Below are 23896 nucleotides of genomic sequence, written 5' to 3'. Positions count from 1 at the left end.
TCACTTGGTGCCAGATCTGGCGAGTATGGAGGGTGGGGAAGCATTTCGAACATTTTGCACAGCAGCCTTTACAAATCGAGAGGCATTGTCATGAAGTAGTAGAAGTCCAGAAGTCAGAATTCCTCGCCGCTTTTCTCTGATAAGGCGATGAAGCAAATCAGTATAGTAGGCTCCGGTAATCGTCTTTTGACTTTCCAAGTTATCAACAAGGGTCACACACTTTACAGTGGCCATAACTGTAACTACTCAAACAATGTACTACATTGACTAGTTCATTTTGTTATGGCCCATAGTTGAAAGTTAGTCAGGCTTGACCGGCCCCCGTATTCATTCACTTACGGTCCATACAGTCAGTGACTTCAAGGGGAGACAAGGCAACCCGTTCCAACAGCCCAGTGAAGGTCCGGGGTAGAATAGGTCTTCAGCAACTCATGATTGTCGTAAGAGGAGACTATCGGGATCTGGTGGTCAGGCTCGCTGACTTTGTATGATGCATGTCATTGTCTCCCAATTTGAGTTGATCGATTATCATGATGTTAATCATTGTATTGTCTGGCCCAGACTCGATTATTTACAAACCACCGTCGCATAGCTGGAATATCGCTGAATGCGGCGTTAAACAACATACACATTTCCAACAGATGTGTTTAATTTGAAACAAGGCTTGGACATAGCCTCCCGACTTTTTATCCATATACACAAGCTTTCATGCCAAATTTACTTTACAATATCTCAGTTTATGCAGACACTGTGATTAGAATCATTCTCATTTCATTGCAACGAATGAATAAAATCAAACCAAAAGGACTGTGCAGTTTATAGAATGTGGTTTGTGGCTAAATAGTATATTCCTGATCTTATTCGGAACAATATATCTGTACTGCCTCACTGTTCTGTGGTTAAAACAATATTCAATATAACTTTGATTGTCGTGTCGTGTTTTCGTGATAATGATCGATAGGAGAAAGAGTCTTGCAATTGCGAGCGATGGCCAAGTTGTGACGAAAGTCGCTAACTGAGATATTAGAGTTTTAAAAGTGCGTCCCTTGTATGTAGGCAGGCTGTGACTCTGTGGTATCCCTTTCCTGATCAAGTTGTATGCTTCGTTTGCGTCGTTTGCGTCTTCTGGAACACGAGAATGTATCTGATGCTGTCATAATGCTGAGGGTTGGATATAACTTTTTTCAACATATTTCTTTTAAACAATCCCCAAGGCAGTCAGGACATGCACAGAAGGCTACAACCTACCCAAGTATACATATGCATGTGTTTACTGGGCCATGTCAGCACACCCAAGTGATACAGATTCACGTTTTACTCGGTTGGTTGGTTGGTTGTTTTACGCCGCACTCAGCTATAATCCAGCTATTTGACGGCGGTTTGTAAATATTCGAGTCTGGACCAGACAATCCAGTGATTGATACCATGACCATCGATCTACGCAATTGGGATCAATCAAGACCCCCCGATCTCGTTAGTCGCCTGTTACGACAGGCATAGACGCCTTTTACGGCAAGCATGGGTTGCAGAAGGCCTATTCTATCCCGGATCGTCACGGGTCCGTTTTAACTCGGCCTAGTCAGCACACTGAAATATACAGATGCACGTGTTTACTCGGCCTAGTCAGCACACCCAAGTATACAGATGCATGTGTTTACTCGGCCTAGTCAAATCACCCAAGTATACAAGGACACGTGTTTACTCGGCCTAGTCAGCACACTGAAATATACGGATGCACGTGTTTACTCGGCCTAGTCAGCACACTGAAATATACAGATGCACGTGTTTACTCGGCCAAGTCAAGTCACCCAAGCATGCAGATGCACGTGTTTACTCGGCCTAGTCAAGTCACCCAAGCATGCAGATGCACGTGTTTACTCGGCCTAGTCAGCACACTGAAATATACAGATGCACGTGTTTACTCGGCCAAGTCAAGTCACCCAAGCATGCAGATGCACGTGTTTACTCGGCCTAGTCAAGTCACCCAAGCATGCAGATGCACGTGTTTACTCGGCCTAGTCAGCACACTGAAATATACAGATGCACGTGTTTACTCGGCCAAGTCAAGTCACCCAAGCATGCAGATGCACGTGTTTACTCGGCCTAGTCAAGTCACCCAAGCATGCAGATGCACGTGTTTACTCGGCCTAGTCAGCACACTGAAATATACAGATGCACGTGTTTACTCGGCCAAGTCAAGTCACCCAAGCATGCAGATGCACGTGTTTACTCGGCCTAGTCAAGTCACCCAAGCATGCAGATGCACGTGTTTACTCGGCCTAGTCAGCACACTGAAATATACAGATGCACGTGTTTACTCGGCCAAGTCAAGTCACCCAAGCATGCAGATGCACGTGTTTACTCGGCCTAGTCAGCACACTGAAATATACAGATGCACGTGTTTACTCGGCCTAGTCAGCAAACTGAAATATACAGATGCACGTGTTTACTCGGCCTAGTCAGCACACTGAAATATACAGATGCACGTGTTTACTCGGCCAAGTCAAGTCACCCAAGCATGCAGATGCACGTGTTTACTCGGCCTAGTCAGCACACTGAAATATACAGATGCACGTGTTTACTCGGCCTAGTCAGCAAACTGAAATACACAGATGCACGTGTTTACTCGGCCTAGTCAGCACACTGAAATATACAGATGCACGTGTTTACTCGGCCTAGTCAGCACACTGAAATATACAGATGCACGTGTTTACTCGGCCTAGTCAGCAAACTGAAATATACAGATGCACGTGTTTACTCGGCCTAGTCAGCACACTGAAATATACAGATGCACGTGTTTACTCGGCCAAGTCAAGTCACCCAAGCATGCAGATGCACGTGTTTACTCGGCCTAGTCAGCACACTGAAATATACAGATGCACGTGTTTACTCAGCCTAGTAAGCAAACTGAAATATACAGATGCACGTGTTTACTCGGCCTAGTCAGCACACTGAAATATACAGATGCACGTGTTTACTCGGCCAAGTCAAGTCACCCAAGCATGCAGATGCACGTGTTTACTCGGCCTTGTAAGCACACTGAAATATACAGATGCACGTGTTTACTCGGCCAAGTCAAGTCACCCAAGCATCCAGATGCACGTGTTTACTCGGCCTAGTAAGCACACTGAAATATACAGATGCACGTTCTTACTCGGCCAAGTCAAGTCACCCAAGCATCCAGATGCACGTGTTTACTCGGCCTAGTCAGCACACTGAAATGTGCAGATGCACGTGTTTACTCGGCCTAGTCAGCACACTGAAATGTTCAGATGCACTTGTTTACTCGGCCTAGTCAAGTCACCCAAGCATGCAGATGCACGTGTTTACTCAGCCTAGTCAGCACACTGAAATATACAGGTGCACGTATTTACTCGGCCAAGTCAAGTCACCCAAGCATGCAGATGCACGTGTTTACTCAGCCTAGTTAGCACAACGAAATATACTGCTATGGAGCGTTTATGAATATTGTGGAAAGTGTTTGGGCTATATAAAGGACGAGTGCGTGACTATTTCATCTCTTACACATTTCCTCACACATTTTCATCTGAGAATACACCAAGACCAGCTTTCGTGTGAAGATCACTTATCACCCTGGATTCCTAGCTCAGGCCCATCTCGGAAGCTTGACCACTGTTACCACTGGGTGAATATATTATCATGATTGACTTTTGCTGTCACCACTATATTTGATACTGACTACTACCATCATATCCTGCCATTGAATATTATACTGCTGCTCTTTTGTGTACTGCCATTGAAATTGCTGTGTATTAATTTGTATTGATTTGAAAATCTAGTGAATTTTGTAGTACATTTGTTGATTGTACATCATTTGTTGTTTGTTTCCTTCACAATATATTCTTTTACATAAAGATTTCTGGGTTAAGATATTATTTTATTGTGGGATTCGACCCTTAACAAGGAATACAGAAGGACGTGTGCACTCGACTTGGTCAGCTTACCCAAGTATAACGAGACCTGTGATGATGAAGGCTGTGGTGACGGTTCCTATGGTTACGGCGGTACCGATTTGAGCATCTGTAGACATCCGAGGACTCCCTGTAAAAGGAACTGTGGATAAAGGGTAGGAACACACGAATGATTGGAACATTGTTGTAAACAACGCTTGCTTTGAAGGTCCCCTCTAATAATCGAAAATACAAACAAACTCCCGTTATCGTGAATTACAAAACACGAAGTTAACAGTAAATAAGAATAAAAGTTAAGCAACAAAAATGCTTATAAATTCAAAGCACTCACCTAGACAAGTTTTCATAAAACAGTTGTCTTGTTATAGAAATGAACATTGCATCAGCAGTGTCATATGTTTCAAAATGGCGATTCACTACCCTGTAATAGTTTTATTTGTATCTTAAAATATATTCTTTGAAGGAAAAACGAGTTTGAAAAAAATGACTACGTTTATAGCCAATCTGTATTTATGCTCTGAACGTGGATGTGATTTTCCAAACATAGGACAGACGTACCTGAGATTCTGAGGTTCCCTAGAGACGGTGTGTTTGATGTTTCTGGTGTTTGGGAGGCTGTGTAGGATTCTACAGAAGGGTTTGGAAGAGTCGTTGTCCTCGCCATTTTGTTTGAAAATGATTGTGTGGAGGTCTGCTTTGGAGTCGAAGACATGGTTGTGAAAACTTTCGTAGATTCTGTGAGTGCTGTAATTGGCGTCGTTGTGGTCGTTGGTACTGTAGATGTGACAGATGTCGTTGTTTGGATGGGTGCTGTGGTAGGGCCATTTTGGGTTGTATGTGCTGGAGTTGGTATCAGTGTTGAAATCGTGGAACCTCTAGCTGTATACATTGGCGGACTTGTATTATCTGTGGTTGGTGTAAACATCGGGGTGGTTGTTGTTGTATCTGTAGTTGGTGTAGGCATCGTCGTGGTTGGTGTAGACATCGGCGTGGTTGGTGTTGTATCTGTGGTTGGCGTAGACATCGGCGTGGTAGTTGTTGTATCTGTGGTAGTTGTAGACATCGGTGTGGTAGGTGTTGTATCTGTGGCTGCTGGAGACATCGCCGTGGTTGTTGTCGTATCTTCAGTTGTAGATATCACCGTTGTTGTATTCGGCTCCGTTGTCACTGCTTTAGACACAGTTGTTTAAGTTGTTGCAGAGAGGAGGTAAGTCGCATCAGTTGTAATAATATATCATCACCATTGCAGTCACTTCATGCATGCACACAATATTTCTGCAATTTCTGCCTTTATGCGAATAACAAACAAATCATCATATTTAAAATGGGGGATTCTAAGGAATGTATGGGTCAGTTCAGGTCACAAGTAAGTCATTGTCCGGACTGAGTGGTCGGGCGGCTCTGTGACTAGGCGGATTGCATGTCACCGTGCCCTTGGTGTGTGTGTGTGTGGGGGGGGGGGGGGGGGGGGGGGGGGGATTGGGGGGATTGGGGGGGGGGGGGGTTGGGAATCAGTGCTCATATCCTCACTCACTGGTTCATCAAGGATATTTCGATTTACAGGCCGCATATCGACTTAATTTCCACTACAATTCAAACGTATTATAACAAATTCTGTTAATTAATGCCACGTGATTGTAAAGATACTAGACATTTATCTTTGTTCATATATCATGCTATGAAACTAAGAAATGTATGAATTTGTAACACCCCCAGGCTATGTACTACAGGAATTTGGCCTCATCAGAATCATAAATATAGATGGATTGAGTTGGACGAATGTTGACTGCGGCGGTGCATTGTAGATATCGCGCAATGGAATTGCATCAGCATATCAAATATATTTGATATCAAAAGACACTCGGGTGAAATTCTCTATGTAACAGCACATATCTCAAATATCGTCATTGCTTACAGAATTAAGAGAGAAAGATGGAGAATGGGAGGGGTACAGAGGGAGAGATAGAGAGAGGGCAACATGAAGGGAGAGAAAAGAGGGAACGATGGAGAAAGAGAGGGCAGAGGGAGCGTAGACAGAGGGAGAATAGAGAGGAGGGATAGAGAGAAAGAAAGAGATAGAGGAGGAGGAATAGAGAGGGGAGGAGAGATAGAGAGAAAGGGAGGGAGGTGGGCAAAGGAAAAGATAGAGAAGGGGTAGAAAGAGAGAGGGGAGGAGAGAGAGAAAGGGAGAGAGGTGGACAAAGGAAAAGATAGAGAAGGGGTAGAAAGAGAGCTGGGAGGAGAGATAGAGAGGGAGGGAGGGAGGTGGGCAAAGGAAAAGAAAGAGAAGGGGTAGAAAGAGAGCGGGGAGGAGAGATAGAGAGAAAGGGAGGGAGGTGGGCAAAGGAAAAGATAGAGAAGGGGTAGAAAGAGAGCGGTGAGGAGAGATAGAGAGAAAGGGAGGGAGGTGGGCAAAGGAAAAGATAGAGAAGGGGTAGAAAGAGAGAGAGGAGGAGAGAGAGAGAGAAAGGGAGGGAGGTGGACAAAGGAAAAGATAGAGAAGGGGTAGAAAGAGAGCGGTGAGGAGAGATAGAGAGAAAGGGAGGGAGGTGGGCAAAGGAAAAGATAGAGAAGGGGTAGAAAGAGAGAGAGGAGGAGAGAGAGAGAGAAAGGGAGGGAGGTGGGCAAAGGAAAAGATAGAGAAGGGGTAGAAAGAGAGCGGGGAGGAGAGATAGAGAGAAAGGGGGTAGGTGGGCAAAGGAAAAGATAGAGAAGGGGTAGAAAGAGAGCGGGGAGGGGAGAGAGAAAAGGAGAGAGGTGGACAAAGGAAAAGATAGAGAAGGGGTAGAAAGAGAGAGAGGAGGAGAGAGAGAGAGAAAGGGAGGGAGGTGGGCAAAGGAAAAGATAGAGAAGGGGTAGAAAGAGAGCGGTGAGGAGAGATAGAGAGAAAGGGAGGGAGGTGGGCAAAGGAAAAGATAGAGAAGGAGGTAGAAAGAGAGAGGGGAGGGGGGAGAGAGAGAAAGGGAGAGAGATGGGCAAAGGAAAAGATAGAGAAGGGGTAGAAAGAGAGCGGGGAGGGGGAGAGAGAGAAAGGGAGGGAGATGGGCAAAGGAAAAGATAGAGAAGGGGTAGGAAGAGAGCGGGGAGGGGGGAGAGAGAGAAAGGGAGGGAGGTGGGCAAAGGAAAAGATAAAGAAGGAGGTAGGAAGAGAGAGGGGAGGGGGGAGAGAGAGGGGGGAAGGGAGATGGGCAAAGGAAAAGATAGAGAAGGGGTAGGAAGAGAGAGGGGAGGAGAGAGAGAGAAAGGGAGGGAGGTGGGCAAAGGAAAAGATAGAGAAGGGGTAGAAAGAGAGCGGGGAGGAGAGAGAGAAAGGGAGGAAGGGAGGTGGGCAAAGGAAAAGATAAAGAAGGAGGTAGAAAGAGAGCAGGGAGGAGGGAGAGAGAGGGGGAGGGAGATGGGCAAAGGAAAAGATAGAATAGGGGTAGAAAGAGAGAGGGGAGGAGAGAGAGAGAAAGGGAGGGAGGTGGGCAAAGGAAAAGATAGAGAAGGGGTAGAAAGAGAGCGGGGAGGAGAGAGAGAGAAGGGAGGAAGGGAGGTGGGCAAAGGAAAAGATAAAGAAGGAGGTAGAAAGAGAGAGGGGAGGGGGGAGAGAGAGGAGGGGAAGGGAGTTGGGCAAAGGAAAAGATAGAATAGGGGTAGAAAGAGAGAGGGGAGGAGAGAGAGAGAAAGGGAGGGAGGTGGGCAAAGGAACAGATAGAGAAGGAGGTAGAAAGAGAGGGATGAGAGAGAGAGAAAGGGAGAGAGGTGGGCAAAGAAAAAGATAGAGAAGGGGTAGAAAGAGAGAGGGGAGGGGGGAGAGAGAGAAAGGGAGAGAGGTGGGCAAAGGAAAAGATAGAGAAGGGGTAGAAAGAGAGAGGGGAGGAGAGAGAGAAAGGGAGACAGGTGGGCAAAGGAAAAGATAGAGAAGGGGTAGAAAGAGAGCGGGGAGGAGAGAGAGAGAAAGGGAGAGATGTGGGCAAAGGAAAAGATAGAGAAGGGTTAGAAAGAGAGAGGGGAGGAGAGAGAGAAAGGGAGAGAGGTGCGCAAAGGAAAAGATAGAGAAGGATGTAGAAAGAGAGCGGGGAGGAGAGTGAAAGGGAGAGAGGTGGGCAAAGGAAAAGATAGAGAAGGGGTAGAAAGAGAGAGGGGAGGGGAGAGAGAAAAGGAGAGAGGTGGACAAAGGAAAAGATAGAGAAGGGGTAGAAAGAGAGAGGGGAAGGGAGAGAGAAAAGGAGAGAGGTGGACAAAGGAAAAGATAGAGAAGGGGTAGAAAGAGAGAGAGGAGGAGAGAGAGAGAGAAAGGGAGGGAGGTGGGCAAAGGAAAAGATAGAGAAGGGGTAGAAAGAGAGAGGGGAGGGGAGATAGAAAGGGAGAGAGGTGGACAAAGGAAAAGATAGAGAAGGGGTAGAAAGAGAGCGGTGAGGAGAGATAGAGAGAAAGGGAGGGAGGTGGGCAAAGGAAAAGATAGAGAAGGGGTAGAAAGAGAGCGGTGAGGAGAGATAGAGAGAAAGGGAGGGAGGTGGGCAAAGGAAAAGATAGAGAAGGGGTAGAAAGAGAGAGAGGAGGAGAGAGAGAGAGAAAGGGAGGGAGGTGGGCAAAGGAAAAGATAGAGAAGGGGTAGAAAGAGAGCGGTGAGGAGAGATAGAGAGAAAGGGAGGGAGGTGGGCAAAGGAAAAGATAGAGAAGGGGTAGAAAGAGAGAGAGGAGGAGAGAGAGAGAGAAAGGGAGGGAGGTGGGCAAAGGAAAAGATAGAGAAGGGGTAGAAAGAGAGCGGGGAGGAGAGATAGAGAGAAAGGGGGTAGGTGGGCAAAGGAAAAGATAGAGAAGGGGTAGAAAGAGAGCGGGGAGGGGAGAGAGAAAAGGAGAGAGGTGGACAAAGGAAAAGATAGAGAAGGGGTAGAAAGAGAGAGAGGAGGAGAGAGAGAGAGAAAGGGAGGGAGGTGGGCAAAGGAAAAGATAGAGAAGGGGTAGAAAGAGAGCGGTGAGGAGAGATAGAGAGAAAGGGAGGGAGGTGGGCAAAGGAAAAGATAGAGAAGGAGGTAGAAAGAGAGAGGGGAGGGGGGAGAGAGAGAAAGGGAGAGAGATGGGCAAAGGAAAAGATAGAGAAGGGGTAGAAAGAGAGCGGGGAGGGGGGAGAGAGAGAAAGGGAGGGAGATGGGCAAAGGAAAAGATAGAGAAGGGGTAGGAAGAGAGCGGGGAGGGGGGAGAGAGAGAAAGGGAGGGAGGTGGGCAAAGGAAAAGATAAAGAAGGAGGTAGGAAGAGAGAGGGGAGGGGGGAGAGAGAGGGGGGAAGGGAGATGGGCAAAGGAAAAGATAGAGAAGGGGTAGGAAGAGAGAGGGGAGGAGAGAGAGAGAAAGGGAGGGAGGTGGGCAAAGGAAAAGATAGAGAAGGGGTAGAAAGAGAGCGGGGAGGAGAGAGAGAAAGGGAGGAAGGGAGGTGGGCAAAGGAAAAGATAAAGAAGGAGGTAGAAAGAGAGCAGGGAGGAGGGAGAGAGAGGGGGAGGGAGATGGGCAAAGGAAAAGATAGAATAGGGGTAGAAAGAGAGAGGGGAGGAGAGAGAGAGAAAGGGAGGGAGGTGGGCAAAGGAAAAGATAGAGAAGGGGTAGAAAGAGAGCGGGGAGGAGAGAGAGAGAAGGGAGGAAGGGAGGTGGGCAAAGGAAAAGATAAAGAAGGAGGTAGAAAGAGAGAGGGGAGGGGGGAGAGAGAGGAGGGGAAGGGAGTTGGGCAAAGGAAAAGATAGAATAGGGGTAGAAAGAGAGAGGGGAGGAGAGAGAGAGAAAGGGAGGGAGGTGGGCAAAGGAACAGATAGAGAAGGAGGTAGAAAGAGAGGGATGAGAGAGAGAGAAAGGGAGAGAGGTGGGCAAAGAAAAAGATAGAGAAGGGGTAGAAAGAGAGAGGGGAGGGGGGAGAGAGAGAAAGGGAGAGAGGTGGGCAAAGGAAAAGATAGAGAAGGGGTAGAAAGAGAGAGGGGAGGAGAGAGAGAAAGGGAGACAGGTGGGCAAAGGAAAAGATAGAGAAGGGGTAGAAAGAGAGCGGGGAGGAGAGAGAGAGAAAGGGAGAGATGTGGGCAAAGGAAAAGATAGAGAAGGGTTAGAAAGAGAGAGGGGAGGAGAGAGAGAAAGGGAGAGAGGTGCGCAAAGGAAAAGATAGAGAAGGATGTAGAAAGAGAGCGGGGAGGAGAGTGAAAGGGAGAGAGGTGGGCAAAGGAAAAGATAGAGAAGGGGTAGAAAGAGAGAGGGGAGGGGAGAGAGAAAAGGAGAGAGGTGGACAAAGGAAAAGATAGAGAAGGGGTAGAAAGAGAGAGGGGAAGGGAGAGAGAAAAGGAGAGAGGTGGACAAAGGAAAAGATAGAGAAGGGGTAGAAAGAGAGAGAGGAGGAGAGAGAGAGAGAAAGGGAGGGAGGTGGGCAAAGGAAAAGATAGAGAAGGGGTAGAAAGAGAGAGGGGAGGGGAGATAGAAAGGGAGAGAGGTGGACAAAGGAAAAGATAGAGAAGGGGTAGAAAGAGAGCGGTGAGGAGAGATAGAGAGAAAGGGAGGGAGGTGGGCAAAGGAAAAGATAAAGAAGGAGGTAGGAAGAGAGAGGGGAGGGGGGAGAGAGAGGGGGGAAGGGAGATGGGCAAAGGAAAAGATAGAGAAGGGATAGGAAGAGAGAGGGGAGGAGAGAGAGAGAAAGGGAGGGAGGTGGGCAAAGGAAAAGATAGAGAAGGGGTAGAAAGAGAGCGTGGAGGAGAGAGAGAAAGGGAGGAAGGGAGGTGGGCAAAGGAAAAGATAAAGAAGGAGGTAGAAAGAGAGCAGGGAGGAGGGAGAGAGAGGGGGGGAGGGAGATGGGCAAAGGAAAAGATAGAATAGGGGTAGAAAGAGAGAGGGGAGGAGAGAGAGAGAAAGGGAGGGAGGTGGTCAAAGGAAAAGATAGAGAAGGGGTAGAAAGAGAGCGGGGAGGAGAGAGAGAGAAGGGAGGAAGGGAGGTGGGCAAAGGAAAAGATAAAGAAGGATGTAGAAAGAGAGAGGGAAGGGGGGAGAGAGAGGAGGGGAAGGGAGATGGGCAAAGGAAAAGATAGAATAGGGGTAGAAAGAGAGAGGGGAGGAGAGAGAGAGAAAGGGAGGGAGGTGGGCAAAGGAAAAGATAGAGAAGGATGTAGAAAGAAAGAGGGGAGGGGGGAGAGAGAAAGGGAGGGAGGTGTGCAAAGGAACAGATAGAGAAGGAGGTAGAAAGAGAGGGATGAGAGAGAGAGAAAGGGAGAGAGGTGGGCAAAGAAAAAGATAGAGAAGGGGTAGAAAGAGAGAGGGGAGTGGGGAGAGAGAGAAAGGGAGAGAGGTGGGCAAAGGAAAAGATAGAGAAGGGGTAGAAAGAGAGAGGGGAGGGGAGAGGGAGAAAGGGAGACAGGTGGGCAAAGGAAAAGATAGAGAAGGGGTAGAAAGAGAGAGGGGAGAGAGAGAGAAAGGGAGAGAGGTGGGCAAAGGAAAATATAGAGAAGGAGGTAGAAAGAGAGAGGGGAGGAGAGTGAAAGGGAGAGAGGTGGGCAAAGGAAAAGATAGAGAAGGGGTAGAAAGAGAGAGGGGAGGGGAGAGAGAGAAAGGGAGACAGGTGGGCAAAGGAAAAGATAGAGAAGGGGTAGAAAGAGAGAGGGGAGAGAGAGAGAAAGGGAGAGAGGTGGGCAAAGGAAAAGATAGAGAAGGGGTAGAAATAGAGAGGGGAGGAGAGAGAGAGAAAGGGAGAGAGGTGGGCAAAGGAAAAGATAGAGAAGGGGTAGAAAGAGAGAGGGGAGGGGAGAGAGAGAGAAAGGGAGACAGGTGGGCAAAGGAAAAGATAGAGAAGGGGTAGAAAGAGAGAGGGGAGGGGAGAGAGAGAGAAAGGGAGAGAGGTGGGCAATGGAAAAGATAGAGAAGGGGTAGAAAGAGAGAGAGGGGAGGAGAGAGAGAGAAAGGGAGAGAGGTTGGCAGAGGAAAAGATATAGAAGGGGTAGAAAAAGGGAGGGGAGGAGAGAGAGAAAGGGAGAGAGGTGGGCAAAGGAAAAAGATAGAGAAGGATGTAGAAAGAGAGAGGGGGAGGGGGAGAGAGAGAAAGGGAGAGAGGTGGGCAAAGGAAAAGATAGAGAAGGAGGTAGAAAGAGAGAGGGTAGGAGAGATAGAGAAAGGGAGAGAGGTGGGCAAAGGAAAAAGATAGAGAAAGATGTAGAAAGAGAGAGGGGAGGGGGAGAGAGAGAAAGGGAGAGAGGTTGGCAAAGGAAAAGATAGAGAAGGAGGTAGAAAGAGAGAGGGTAGGAGAGATAGAGAAAGGGAGAGAGGTGGGCAAAGAAAAAGATAGAGAAGGGGTAGAAAGAGAGAGGGGAGGAGAGTGAAAGGGAGAGAGGTGGGCAAAGGAAAAAGATAGAGAAGGATGTAGAGAGAGAGAGGGGAGGAGAGTGAAAGGGAGAGAGGTGGGCAAAGAAAAAGATAGAGAAGGAGGTAGAAAGAGAGAGGGGAGGAGAGTGAAAGGGAGAGGGGTGGGGAAAGGAAAAGATAGAGAAGGGGTAGAAAGAGAGAGGGGAAGGGAAGAGAGAGAAAGGGAGAGAGGTGGGCAAATGAAAAGATAGAGAAGGGGTAGATAGAGAGAGGGGAGGAGAGTGAAAGGGAGGGAGGTGGGCAAAGGAAAAGATAGAGAAGGGGTAGAAAGAGAGAGGGGAGGGGAAAGAGAGAGAAAGGGAGAGAGGTGGGCAAAGGAAAAGATAGAGAAGGGGTAGAAAGAGAGAGGGGAGGAGAGATAGATAGATAGAGAAAGGGACTGCGAGCAGGCAGAGAGGGAGATAGAGAGGAAGCGTAACTGTATACACCTTCCTTTTGTTCTTGGAAAATCACACATTGTGGATTTTGCTTTTTTGAGGTTTTGTTGCTTTTCAATAATCTTACCTGCATTGCACTTCTCTATATAACTTGGATGAAAAAAGAACGTACATCCAGGTCCTTCTGTTAGGCTTGTTTCTTTGTACAAGTTACAATCGTAACTATCAGAGCAGAATGTTCCCGCTTTAAATTTATCGAACTTGGCCAGGAAGGCTTTGCAAGCATCGAGGTTAGCTACGACACGGAATCCTCTAATATCTGAGGCTCCCTTCCTGTCTCTGGCATCGGCGAAGCTGCACGGTGTACCTAGAACAGAAGACGTCAGTTAGGAGGCAGCAGAAGACTCTGTTACATCGCCACTGCAGCCGTCTCCGAGCAGGAAGTAACACGGTATGGCTTCACGAACTAAACCCGGATCTTCTGTGTGCAATACGAAACTATGACACTACGCCCAGCCAGATCTATTACAATGCCTTTCCGTTTGTTATGCCGCCTTTGTGGTGGAGTTAAGATATAATACACTTGATAAACAATCCTATATGATAGCAAAATGCAGGCCGTATGTACTCATTGCGAACCATTATTGTGGCCCTGGGGGTTATTTCTGAATATATAATGACCCAAAGAGGATCCACGTTATTAATAAAACAAGAGTTTGCAACTAACGTGGCTATATCCCCCGCCCCTGTCGCAGAATTTATGACACAATTAAATCTAAACAAACCCTAACCTTTTTTAACCGAGGTGGAACTTGTCATGGAAATTGTAAAAAAAAGAAGAGTTTGGAACCTAAGTCCATCTTGCTGCCATGGAAACGTAAAAAAAAATTTTCTAAAATTTCTAAATAGCAAAAGGCACCAGTTCAGCATGTACCTGGCAAACCTGCAAAGTTTGATGAAAAAATATTGAACGGTTTATGGGTTATGCTCCGGAAACGAACCCTACCCTCACAGAACCTAAGTCCATCTTGTTGCCATCAACTCCCCACGTAAAAAATAGAAACTTCTAAAATTACTAAATAGCAAAAGGCACCATTTCAGCATGTACTTGACAGACCTGCAAAGTTTGATGAAAAATGTTGAACGGTTTATGAGTTATGCTCAACTTTGTTGGGCGGGGGATAACAAAGCAGGTATATTATTATTTACACTACTACTATTACTACTACTACTACTACTACTACTACTACTACTACTACTACTACTACTACTACTACTACTACTCTACTCGTGTAGCTGGGGTCACGGTTGGCCCAGTCGTCTAAGGCGCCGCAATTCGCTGTGTACAGTTGCGACCCTTAAGCACGCCAGAAACCTGTGATAGTGGGTTCGAATCTCGGTTCGCCTAGATTATGTTTTCAGGTTTGTTAAAACCTGCATCACTTCGGGCTCTCCTCCCACATTAAGATGATACGCTTAATTGTTTCTGATCTTAGGCGTTTGATGAATATTCTTAAAGTCATGTTTAAAAATGTATACGAAACTAGTACATATTTGTTTACCTTTTGACACCAGAACGAGATTTGCAAGGTGAACGATTTGAAGCAGAAGCCGGGGCCCCATTGATGTAGGATCCTAAAAAATAAACAGCGCAAATGCTCACATGTCCAAACATCTGACGAAGTCTTAACCTCTCAGCTCCCCACCTTCACCCCCCTCAACCCCTCAACTCCCCACCTCCATCTACTCTCCTACTCAACTCCATCCCCTCTCAACTCCACACCTCATACCCCTCTCAACTCCCAAACCACCCCCGTCAACCCCTCAACTCCCCACCTCAATCTGCTCTCCTACTCAACTCCACGCCCATTCAACTCCACATCTCAACCCCCTCCCAACACCCCAACCAGCCCCTCTCAACCCCTTAACTCCCCACCTCCACCCCCTTTCAACCCTTCAACTCCCCACCTCCACCCCCTCTCAACCCTTCAACTCCCCACCTCCACCCCCTTTCAACCCCTCAACTCCCCACCTCCACCCCCTCTCAACCCTTCAACTCCCCACCTCCACCCCCTTTCAACCCCTCAACTCCCCACCTCCATCTCCAACTCCTCTCAACCCATCAACTCCCCACCTCAACCCCCTCTCAACCCTTCAACTCCCCACCTCCAACCCCTCTCAACCCTTCAACTCCCCACCTCCACCCCCTCTCAAACCCTTATCTCCCCACCTCCATCTCCAACTCCTCTTATCCCATCAACTCCCCACCTCAACCCCCTCTCAACCCTTCAACTCCCCACCTCCACCCCCTCTCAAACCCTTATCTCCCCACCTCCATCTCCAACTCCTCTCAACCCTTCAACTCCCCACCTCCACCCCCTTTCAACCCCTCAACTCCCCATCTCCATCCCCTTTCAACCCCTCAACTCCCCATCTCCACCCCCTCTCAACCCCTCAACTCCCCACCTCCGTCTCCAACTCCTCTCAACCCATCAACTCCCCATCTCCAGCCCCTCTCAACCATTCAACTCCCAACCTCCAGCCCCTCTCAACCCTTCAACTCCCCACCTCCACCCCATCTCAACCCATCAACTCCCCACCTCCATCCCCTCTCAACCCCCCAACTCCATCTCCAACTCCTCTCAACCCATCAACTCCCCACGTCAACCCCCTCTCAACCCATCAACTCCCCACCTCCACCCCCTCTCAACCCTTCAACTCCCCACCTCCACCCCCTCTCAAACCCTCACCTCCACCCCCTCTCAACCCCTCACCTCCCCCTCTCCATCTCAACCCCCTCTCAACCCTTAAACACCCCACCTCCATCTCCATCCCCTCTCAACCCCTCAACTCCCCACCTCCACCCCCTCTCAACCACTCACCTCCACCCCCTTCCAACCCCTCACCTCCCCACCTCCATCTCAACCCCCTCTCAACCCATCAACTTCCCACCTCCACCCCCTCTCAACCCCTCACCTCCACCCCCTCTCAACCCCTCACCTCCCCCTCTCCATCTCAACCCCCTCTCAACCCATCAACTTCCCACCTCCATCTCCATCCCCTCTCAACCCCTCACCTCCACCCCCTCTCAACCACTCACCTCCACCCCCTTCCAACCCCTCACCTCCCCACCTCCATCTCAACCCCCTCTCAACCCATCAACTTCCCACCTCCACCCCCTCTCAACCCCTCACCTCCACCCCCTCTCAACCCCTCACCTCCCCCTCTCCATCTCAACCCCCTCTCAACCCATCAACTTCCCACCTCCATCTCCATCCCCTCTCAACCCCTCACCTCCACCCCCTCTCAACCACTCACCTCCACCCCCTTCCAACCCCTCACCTCCCCACCTCCATCTCAACCCCCTCTCAACCCATCAACTTCCCACCTCCACCCCCTCTCAACCCCTCACCTCCACCCCCTCTCAACCCCTCACCTCCCCCTCTCCATCTCAACCCCCTGTCAAACCCATCAACTTCCCACCTCCACCTCCACCCCCTCTCAACCCCTCACCTCCATACCCTCTCAACCCCTCACCTCCCCACCTCGTTCTCCATCCCCTCTCAACCCCTCACCTCCCCACCTCGTTCTCCATCCCCTCTCAACCCCTCACCTCCCCACCTCGTTCTCCATCCCCTCTCAACCCCTCACCTCCCCACCTCCATCTCCATCCCCTCTCAACCCCTCAAATCCCCATCTCCACCTCCTCTCAACTCCTCAACTCCCCACCTCTACCTCCTATAATAATATCATTAGCATCATCAAGGGGAGAATGTGTCTTCAGTTCTTCAATATTCACATGGGGAACTTCATATCAACGTGTTAATTTCCTCATTCCTATCAATTCCTTCGGGTGCCACAGCGGACATCCCGTCAAACAATCAAACATTAATCTGGCTCAAATAATGTTAAAACCTTGGTCGCTTGTGCTTATGGTTGAAGTGTGTGACAGACGTGTAGGTTTTATTCGTGCTATCAACCGCTGGCTTCCCGGGGCCAGATTTCATTTTCACTTCGTACTATTTCCTTCGCCATTTCCATTTCGATATACAGAAAGTTGACCGCCCACGTTCACTAAGTGACAACCACTTAGGAGTAGGTGTTGATCCCCAAGGACCCGTTCTAGGAAGCGATCTTAGCGCTACGACTGAAGTTAGTCAGTGTTGAAGAATGGGAGTTACGATCGACTTAGCGCTAAGATCGCTCTGTGGTTGGTTGGTTGGTTTGTTGTTTAACGCCGCACTCAGCAATATTCCAGCTATATGACGGCGGTCTGTAAATAATCGAATCTGGACCAGACAATCCAGTGATTGATATCATGAGCATCGATCTACGCAATTGGGATCGATGACATGCATCAACCAAGTCAGCGAGCCTGACCACGTTCCCGATCCCGTTAGTCGCCTTTTACGACAAGCATAGTCACCTTTTACGACAAGCATGGGTCGCTGAAGACCTATTCTACCCCGGAATCTTCACGGGTCATCGCTCTGTGGAACGAGGACCAGCAACATAACGGATGGATATAATGGATCGGGCAGTCAGGCTCGCTTACTCAGTTGATTGCGGGTTACCGTACCCCGTCACCGTTGCTCACAATATCAATCATTGGTTTGTCTGGTCCAGACTGGATTATTTACATGCCGTCGTCATGTAGCTGGAATATTGTTCAGTGCGGCTTGAACTATTGAACGCGACGTAAACGTCCACTTAACCACACCTCATTTCACCTCTTGTAAACTGTCGCCATGTAGGATCTCACATATGTATCAACTCCTCAACTCATAACGGAAATAACATGCTCGGGCATGTGTCCATTGTGTCAACCTACTTGAAGTAACGTCGTAGTGAGGTGAGGTGAAGTGAAATTGGGTTTAACGTCGCGTCCAAGATTATTGCACTTATATAGCGACGTGCATGCACATGTGTGTGTGTGTGTGTGGATGCTTGTACTAGTCCGGACTGACGCCGAATTATAGGGCTAGCCCACTGAAATACCATGCCGCAATTTAACATGAATACCCCACTCAGACACAGTTTACTGACTCCGAGCCGACCAGTCCTTATTTTAGCCCCTTAATGCCGAGCGCCAGACAGTGTAACAACAAGTACCATCTTTTAACGTCTTTTGGTATGACGCGGCCGGGGAGCGAACCACGGACCTTCCGCTCTCCGGGCGGACGCTCTACCACTAGACACACACACGTGCATGTACGTCGCTATATAAGTGCAATAATCTTGAACGCGACGTTAAACCCCATTTCACCTCACCTCAATCACCTCACCTCACCTCACCTCACCTCACCTCACCTCACCTCACCGACTACATGGCACATAATGGAGTCTGTGCCATGGCAACTAATATTTAATGGCACAATGCAGTGATGCACAAAAAGCAGAGCACAACAATGTAACCTTCCGCCTCATGTAGTTGACTCATACGACAAGCATGGCATTCTATGTAGTAAGAGGTAGGCCTGGTCCAGCAATGTTACGCACTTCCTTCGATGGGTCTCGGCTACGCCTAGATCAACCAGGATGTACTAACGCTGATGCGATAATTACACGAATGCATTTCAACAGGGTCTTAAAGACACGTGCTCACTAAAGTGGTGGATAACACTCATACAATCACGACACGAAGTGCTTTCTAATACGCAACAAATTGTTTTCTGCAAGTAAAAGCAATGGTAGTAGTAGTAGTAGTGATGGTGGTGGTGGTGGTGGTGGTGGTAGTAATAGTAGTAGTAGTAGTAGTAGTAGTAGAAGTAGTAGTAGAAGTAGTAGTAGTGGTTGTTGTAGTAGTAGTAGTAGTAGTAGTAGAAGTAGTAGTAGTGGTGGTGGTGGTGGTAGTAGTAGTAGTAGTAGTAGTAGCGGAACTAGTAGGAAAAGTAATGGTAGTTGTGGTAGTAGCAGCAGTAGTAGTAGTAGTAGTAGTGGTAGCAGTAGTGGTAGCAGCAGCAGCAGCAGTAGTAGTAGTAGCGGAACTAGAAGTAAAAGTAATGGTAGTTGTAGTAGTAATAGTAGTAGTAGCAGTAGTAGTAGTAGTTGTTGTTGTAGTAGTAGTAATAGTAGTAGTAGTAGTAGTTGAAGCGTAAATAATAATCTACCTGCTTTGTAGTAGGATGAGAAGGAGTTGCTGTTGTAGTGAGTTTAAAGCCGCTTTGAACAGTATTTAGTAAATGTAGTAGCTTGGCGATGTTTTCCTGTAACCCACACCCCGCTTCTGTGCCGACGTTGTTGGTTATTTATCAGCAAGAAACAGCCCGCGGTATCCGACAGAACACACCCAACTCGGCAGAGATAAGGCTGCAGTTGCGCATATACATGGGTCAGTGTGATTTACTGCTGATATCGAAGTCCTTGTCAGTGTGCCGACGACGTGCCCATAGACTTGACTTGCAGTCATTTATTTCTTCGTTTCTCATGATGAAATACAACAATGGATCTCAGGTGATGCTGTCAAGTTGTTAAATAACAGACGGGCATGCATGTCTTCACACTGGAGTGAGTCATGTGAGTCATGTGAGTCATGTTCTACACACTAGAGGGAGGCATACATGTCTTCACACTGGAGGGAAGTCTATATGTCTTCCCACTGGAGGGAGGCCTGCATGTCTTCACACTGGAGGGAAGTCTATATGTCTTCACACTGGAGGGAGGCATACATGTCTTCACACTGGAGGGAAGTCTATATGTCTTCACACTAGAGGGAGGCCTGCATGTCTACACACTAGAGGGAGGCCTGCATGTCTACACACTGGAGGGAGGCCTATATGTCTACACACTAGAGGGAGGCCTGCATATCTTCACACTGGAGGGAAGTCTATATGTCTACACACTGGAGGGATCCCTGCATGTCTACACACTGGAGGGAGGCCTATATGTCTACACACTAGAGGGAGGCCTGCATGTCTTCACACTGGAGGGAGGCATACATGTCTTCACACTGGAGGGAAGTCTATATGTCTTCACACTGGAGGGAGGCCTGCATGTCTTCACACTGGAGGGAAGTCTATATGTCTTCACACTGGAGGGAGGCATACATGTCTTCACACTGGAGGGAAGTCTATATGTCTTCACACTAGAGGGAGGCCTGCATGTCTACACACTAGAGGGAGGCCTGCATGTCTACACACTGGAGGGAGGCCTGCATGTCTTCACACTGGAGGGAAGTCTATATGTCTACACACTGGAGGGAGGCATACATGTCTACACACTGGAGGGAGGCCTATATGTCTACACACTAGAGGGAGGCATACATGTCTACAAACTGGAGGGAAGTCTATATGTCTACACACTGGAGGGAGGCCTGCATGTCTACACACTGGAGAGAGGCCTGCATGTCTACACACTGGTGGGAAGCCTGCATGTCTACACACTAGAGGGAGGCCTGCATGTCTACACACTGGAGGGAGGCCTGCATGTCTTCACACTGGAGGGAAGTCTATATGTCTACACACTAGAGGGAGGCCTGCATGTCTACACACTGGAGGGAGGCCTATATGTCTACACACTATAGGGAGGCCTGCATGTCTACACACTAGAGGGAGGCCTGCATGTCTACACACTGGAGGGAGGCCTGCATGTCTACACACTAGAGGGAGGCCTGCATGTCTACACACTAGAGGGGGGCCTGCATGTCTACACACTGGAGGGAGGCCTGCATGTCTACACACTAGAGGGAGGCCTGCATGTCTACACACTGGAGGGAGGCCAGCATGTCTACACACTGTAGGCAGGCCTGCATGTCTACACACTGTAGGGAGGCCAGCATGTCTACACACTGGATGGAGGCCTGCATGTCTACACACTGTAGGGAGGCCAGCATGTCTACACACTGGAGGGAGGCCTGCATGTCTACACACTGGAGTGAGGCCAGCATGTCTACACACTGGAGGGAGGCCAGCATGTCTACACACTGGAGGGAGGCCTGCATCTCTACACACTGGAGGGAGGCCTGCATGTCTACACACTGGAGGGAGACCAGCATGTCTACACACTGGAGGGAGGCCTGCATGTCTACACACTGGAGGGAGGCCTGCATGTCTACACACTGGAGGGAGGCCTGCATGTCTACACACTGGAGGGAGGCCTGCATGTCTACACACTGGAGGGAGGCCAGCATGTCCACACACTGGAGGGAGGCCTGCATGTCTACACACTGGAGGGAGGCCTGCATGTCTACACACTGGAGGGAGGCCTGCATGTCTACACACTGGAGGGAGGCCTGCATGTCTACACACTGGAGGGAGGCCTGCATGTCTACACACTGTAGGGAGGCCTGCATGTCTACACACTGGAGGGAGGCCAGCATGTCTACACACTGTAGGGAGGCCTGCATGTCTACACACTGGAGGGAGGCCAGCATGTCTACACACTGGAGGGAGGCCAGCATGTCTACACACTGGAGGGAGGCCTGCATGTCTACATTTTGGTTTCTTCAACTCGTGGCAGCTCCACAGTAGCCTGTCATGTCCATTCTCGGAAATTCAGATCAACAAGAAACAACTTTTGTGTGGCTTTGCTGGTGGTTCCCTTGCTTTCGTTAAGTTTTGGCAGTAATGTAGGAGTAGGATAATTATGCGTAAGTTCCGCGAGAACACCCGCCTGTATAAGGCATCCCCATAAAACACAACAACCAATTAGCTGCCTCTCGTCTCTCAACAGGCCTTTAAACAAGAACGTCCGTTTAATTACGCACAGTGACTAATCGTTTTCTTTAAAACGCTGAACGGAACGTAAAGGACCAAGAAAGAAATGTTCATACATTTATAGAAATATCAGATAGTTGAAAGCAGACATTCGAGGTACAGTATGGGTGCCATTTCTTTTTCTTATTTCTAGTGAACGTACACAAATTGCATGTGTTGAAAAAATCAAGAAATAATTCCTTAAATTAAATCCACAGACTCGTTAAAACTAAAATCATCTAGTCCTTTGTTCTGTCTTACTAAAACAGCTTCAGTAGTACAGAGGTAGATAAAACATGGCTCTAAAACACTGCATTTAACACGGTGTATTCCAAGGAAACTAAACGAGAGGGCATGCTTGGCATTGATACGGTAGCTCTTCACTCTGCGTGTTTGTAAACTTAACGCCGTACTCCAGGCTTAATACTCCAGCTACATGGCGGCGGCCGGAAATTAACCGAGTCTGGGTCAGTAATTGCTATTGTAAGCAACGATCCACGAAGTAAGGGTATGATGACACGCCAGCAAGCAAGTCACTGAGTTTGGCCACCCTCTACATTAAGCCGCTTCTTGCGACCAGCATAGGTTGCTGGGGACCAAATCTAACACGAAATCCCCATGATCCCCCATGCGGGTCTCCCCAGTAATTCATCACAATGCCTTTCACCATAAAGGCAGATAAGTATTAGATATGTAAGAAAGGTTATTAGAATTTACAATAATTATTTTCAAACGTTGCGCTGTTTAGATACGATTTTTTAACTGCCTTCTGTAAAGTATATGTTGTATAATGAAACGTCTTTTGTGAATGTCATACTTCTAATACTAATGTCATAAAAAGTAATATTATCATCTAAATATTTATTGTCCCCATTGTGGAGGCATCACCAAAAATAATACAATTACATACCCTGACATAGGTGGATCCGGAGGTGGTGTCCAGGGGTCTCACACACACACACACACACACACACACACACACACACACACACACACACACACACACACGCACGCGCGCACACACACGCACACACGCACATAACATACACACACACAACATACACACACACACACACACACACACACACACACACATTTTGAAAACCAAATGATGAGTGAGACTGAGTGTGGATTTTGATATATTGGACCCCTCCCTTTTACAAATGCTGGACCCGCCCTTGTCTGGGACATAACGATATAGTTCCCACCAGTGGTGTAATAGACACACCATCTCTGAATCATTATAACAGAAGTAGTGTCTTAAGAAGAGCAAGCGCCAAAGAAGCATGGGTTTCGGACTCGCGGGTTCATTAAGTATATAATTCAGGGATAGAGGCGCTTGAGCCCGACCTTTGATAAAAAAGCAAAGTTGTCAGCTTGGTAACATTATATCGTAAATCAAACATAAAGTAACGCATTTGCTCCAATTGAATGTTCAGCATCACATATGTACATACATAGCAGAAAGACTGGGATGAATATCATTATTTGGAATGTCTATAGTCTGCTGTTAAATAGAATTCGACACGAAGATGGTATCTGTACGAGCATCTCCCCTAACGTAACATGCAGCCACTTACCTCTCGTCAAAGTAAAGTGGCCCGTGTGTTCCGGCCTTCCTCTCCAGACGTCGGATGGACGGGAGCCTGGTTTGAACTTGGTATGCTTGTGAGTTCAGTGTTGCCGCTAGCATGCCGAATGTATAAACACAATACGGCAACAACACCCACATAAGGGCGGAGCCGCTCGCACAGCGGTTCTGAGCATCCGTGTCTCCTGCCTCAATGACCCGACAACGTCATCTCCGATTCGAAGAGAGGTGACGGGAGGGTGCGGTCTCATGTTTTCGTCCCAGTGTATATTCACAGGTCAACGTTTGTCTTCTAGAAAGTGCGGTGTGTATGTACGTTTGTACGTGTGTGCTTGTACTTGTCCAGATTGATGCCGGTTGATACTGCCCAATGAGATGTAACATGGATACCCCATTCAGACACACTATACCGACCAAGACCCTACCAATCCCTGTTTTGTCCCGTTAATACCAAGCGCCAGACAGGGAACCAATAAGTACAGTCTTTTAACATGGCCAAGGAATCGAACAACCGATTTTCTAATCTCTTGGCAGGCGCTCTATCCACAAGACCTCGGAGGCGGTCATGTCTTCTAGAAAGTGGGGTGAGAAGACGTGTGCAGTCTTTCAGCAGGTGCCCGTCCCCTGTACAATCCCCCATCAGGGTATGTCTCCTAGAAGACGGGGGTGGAAACAGCATGCAGTCGTACACAGGTGCCCGTCCCCTGTACAATCCCCCATCAAGGTATGTCTCCTAGAAGACAGGGGTGGGAGCAGCATGCAGTCTTACACAGGTGCCCGTCCCCTGTACAATCCCCCATCAAGGTATGTCTCCTAGAAGACAGGGGTGGGAGCAGCATGCAGTCTTACACAGGTGCCCGTCCCCTGTACAATCCCCCATCAAGGTGTCTTCTAGAAGACAGGGGTGGGAGAAGCATGCAGTCTTACAGCAGGTGCCCGTCC

At 48.3% G+C, this 23896-nt stretch overlaps 2 protein-coding genes across 4 annotated transcripts; one reads left to right on the top strand and one right to left on the bottom strand.

Annotated features, from left to right (window-relative positions):
- Positions 1-631: 631 nt before the first annotated feature.
- LOC124151205 (cell wall protein DAN4-like) lies at positions 632-23139 on the bottom strand. 3 transcript variants are annotated; one of them, XM_048392650.1, is made up of 6 exons: positions 22944-23139; positions 14233-14305; positions 12798-13037; positions 4491-5099; positions 3966-4062; positions 632-1125 (listed from the first exon to the last, which is right to left on the bottom strand). In XM_048392650.1, exons 2-6 carry the CDS (start codon positions 14291-14293, stop codon positions 1032-1034), a joined length of 1101 nt encoding a protein of 366 aa, XP_048248607.1. In that variant the 5' UTR covers positions 14294-14305; positions 22944-23139; the 3' UTR covers positions 632-1031. The 3 variants fall into 3 exon arrangements, with proteins under 3 accessions (XP_048248607.1, XP_048248605.1, XP_048248606.1); XM_048392648.1 differs by having other exon boundaries at positions 4491-5102; positions 22944-23138; XM_048392649.1 differs by lacking the exon at positions 22944-23139 and adding an exon at positions 18781-18937 and having other exon boundaries at positions 4491-5102.
- On the top strand, positions 14326-16496 carry LOC125378106 (proline-rich extensin-like protein EPR1). The gene is made up of 2 exons (XM_048392966.1): positions 14326-14335; positions 14581-16496. Exons 1-2 carry the CDS (start codon positions 14326-14328, stop codon positions 16494-16496), a joined length of 1926 nt encoding a protein of 641 aa, XP_048248923.1.
- Positions 23140-23896: the final 757 nt, after the last annotated feature.

This window comes from Haliotis rufescens, unplaced genomic scaffold (genome assembly GCF_023055435.1).
Source record: "Haliotis rufescens isolate VD_foot unplaced genomic scaffold, xgHalRufe1.0.p SCAF_11, whole genome shotgun sequence".
NCBI classification, from domain to species: Eukaryota; Metazoa; Mollusca; class Gastropoda; order Lepetellida; family Haliotidae; genus Haliotis; species Haliotis rufescens.
This window is presented reverse-complemented; position numbering and strand designations above follow the sequence as displayed.

What these genes read in the sequence shown, in the direction of transcription:
- LOC124151205 (XM_048392648.1), bottom strand. Translation starts at nt 14,293, where the DNA reads ATGGGGCCCCGGCTTCTGCTTCAAATCGTTCACCTTGCAAATCTCGTT. An exon ending in TATAGAGAAGTGCAATGCAG is followed by an intron (nt 5,103 to 12,797) that starts GTAAGATTATTG and finishes CTGTGTCTAAAG; the next exon opens with CAGTGACAACGGAGCCGAAT. An exon ending in AGGGAACCTCAGAATCTCAG is followed by an intron (nt 4,063 to 4,490) that starts GTACGTCTGTCC and finishes TTCCTTTTACAG; the next exon opens with GGAGTCCTCGGATGTCTACA.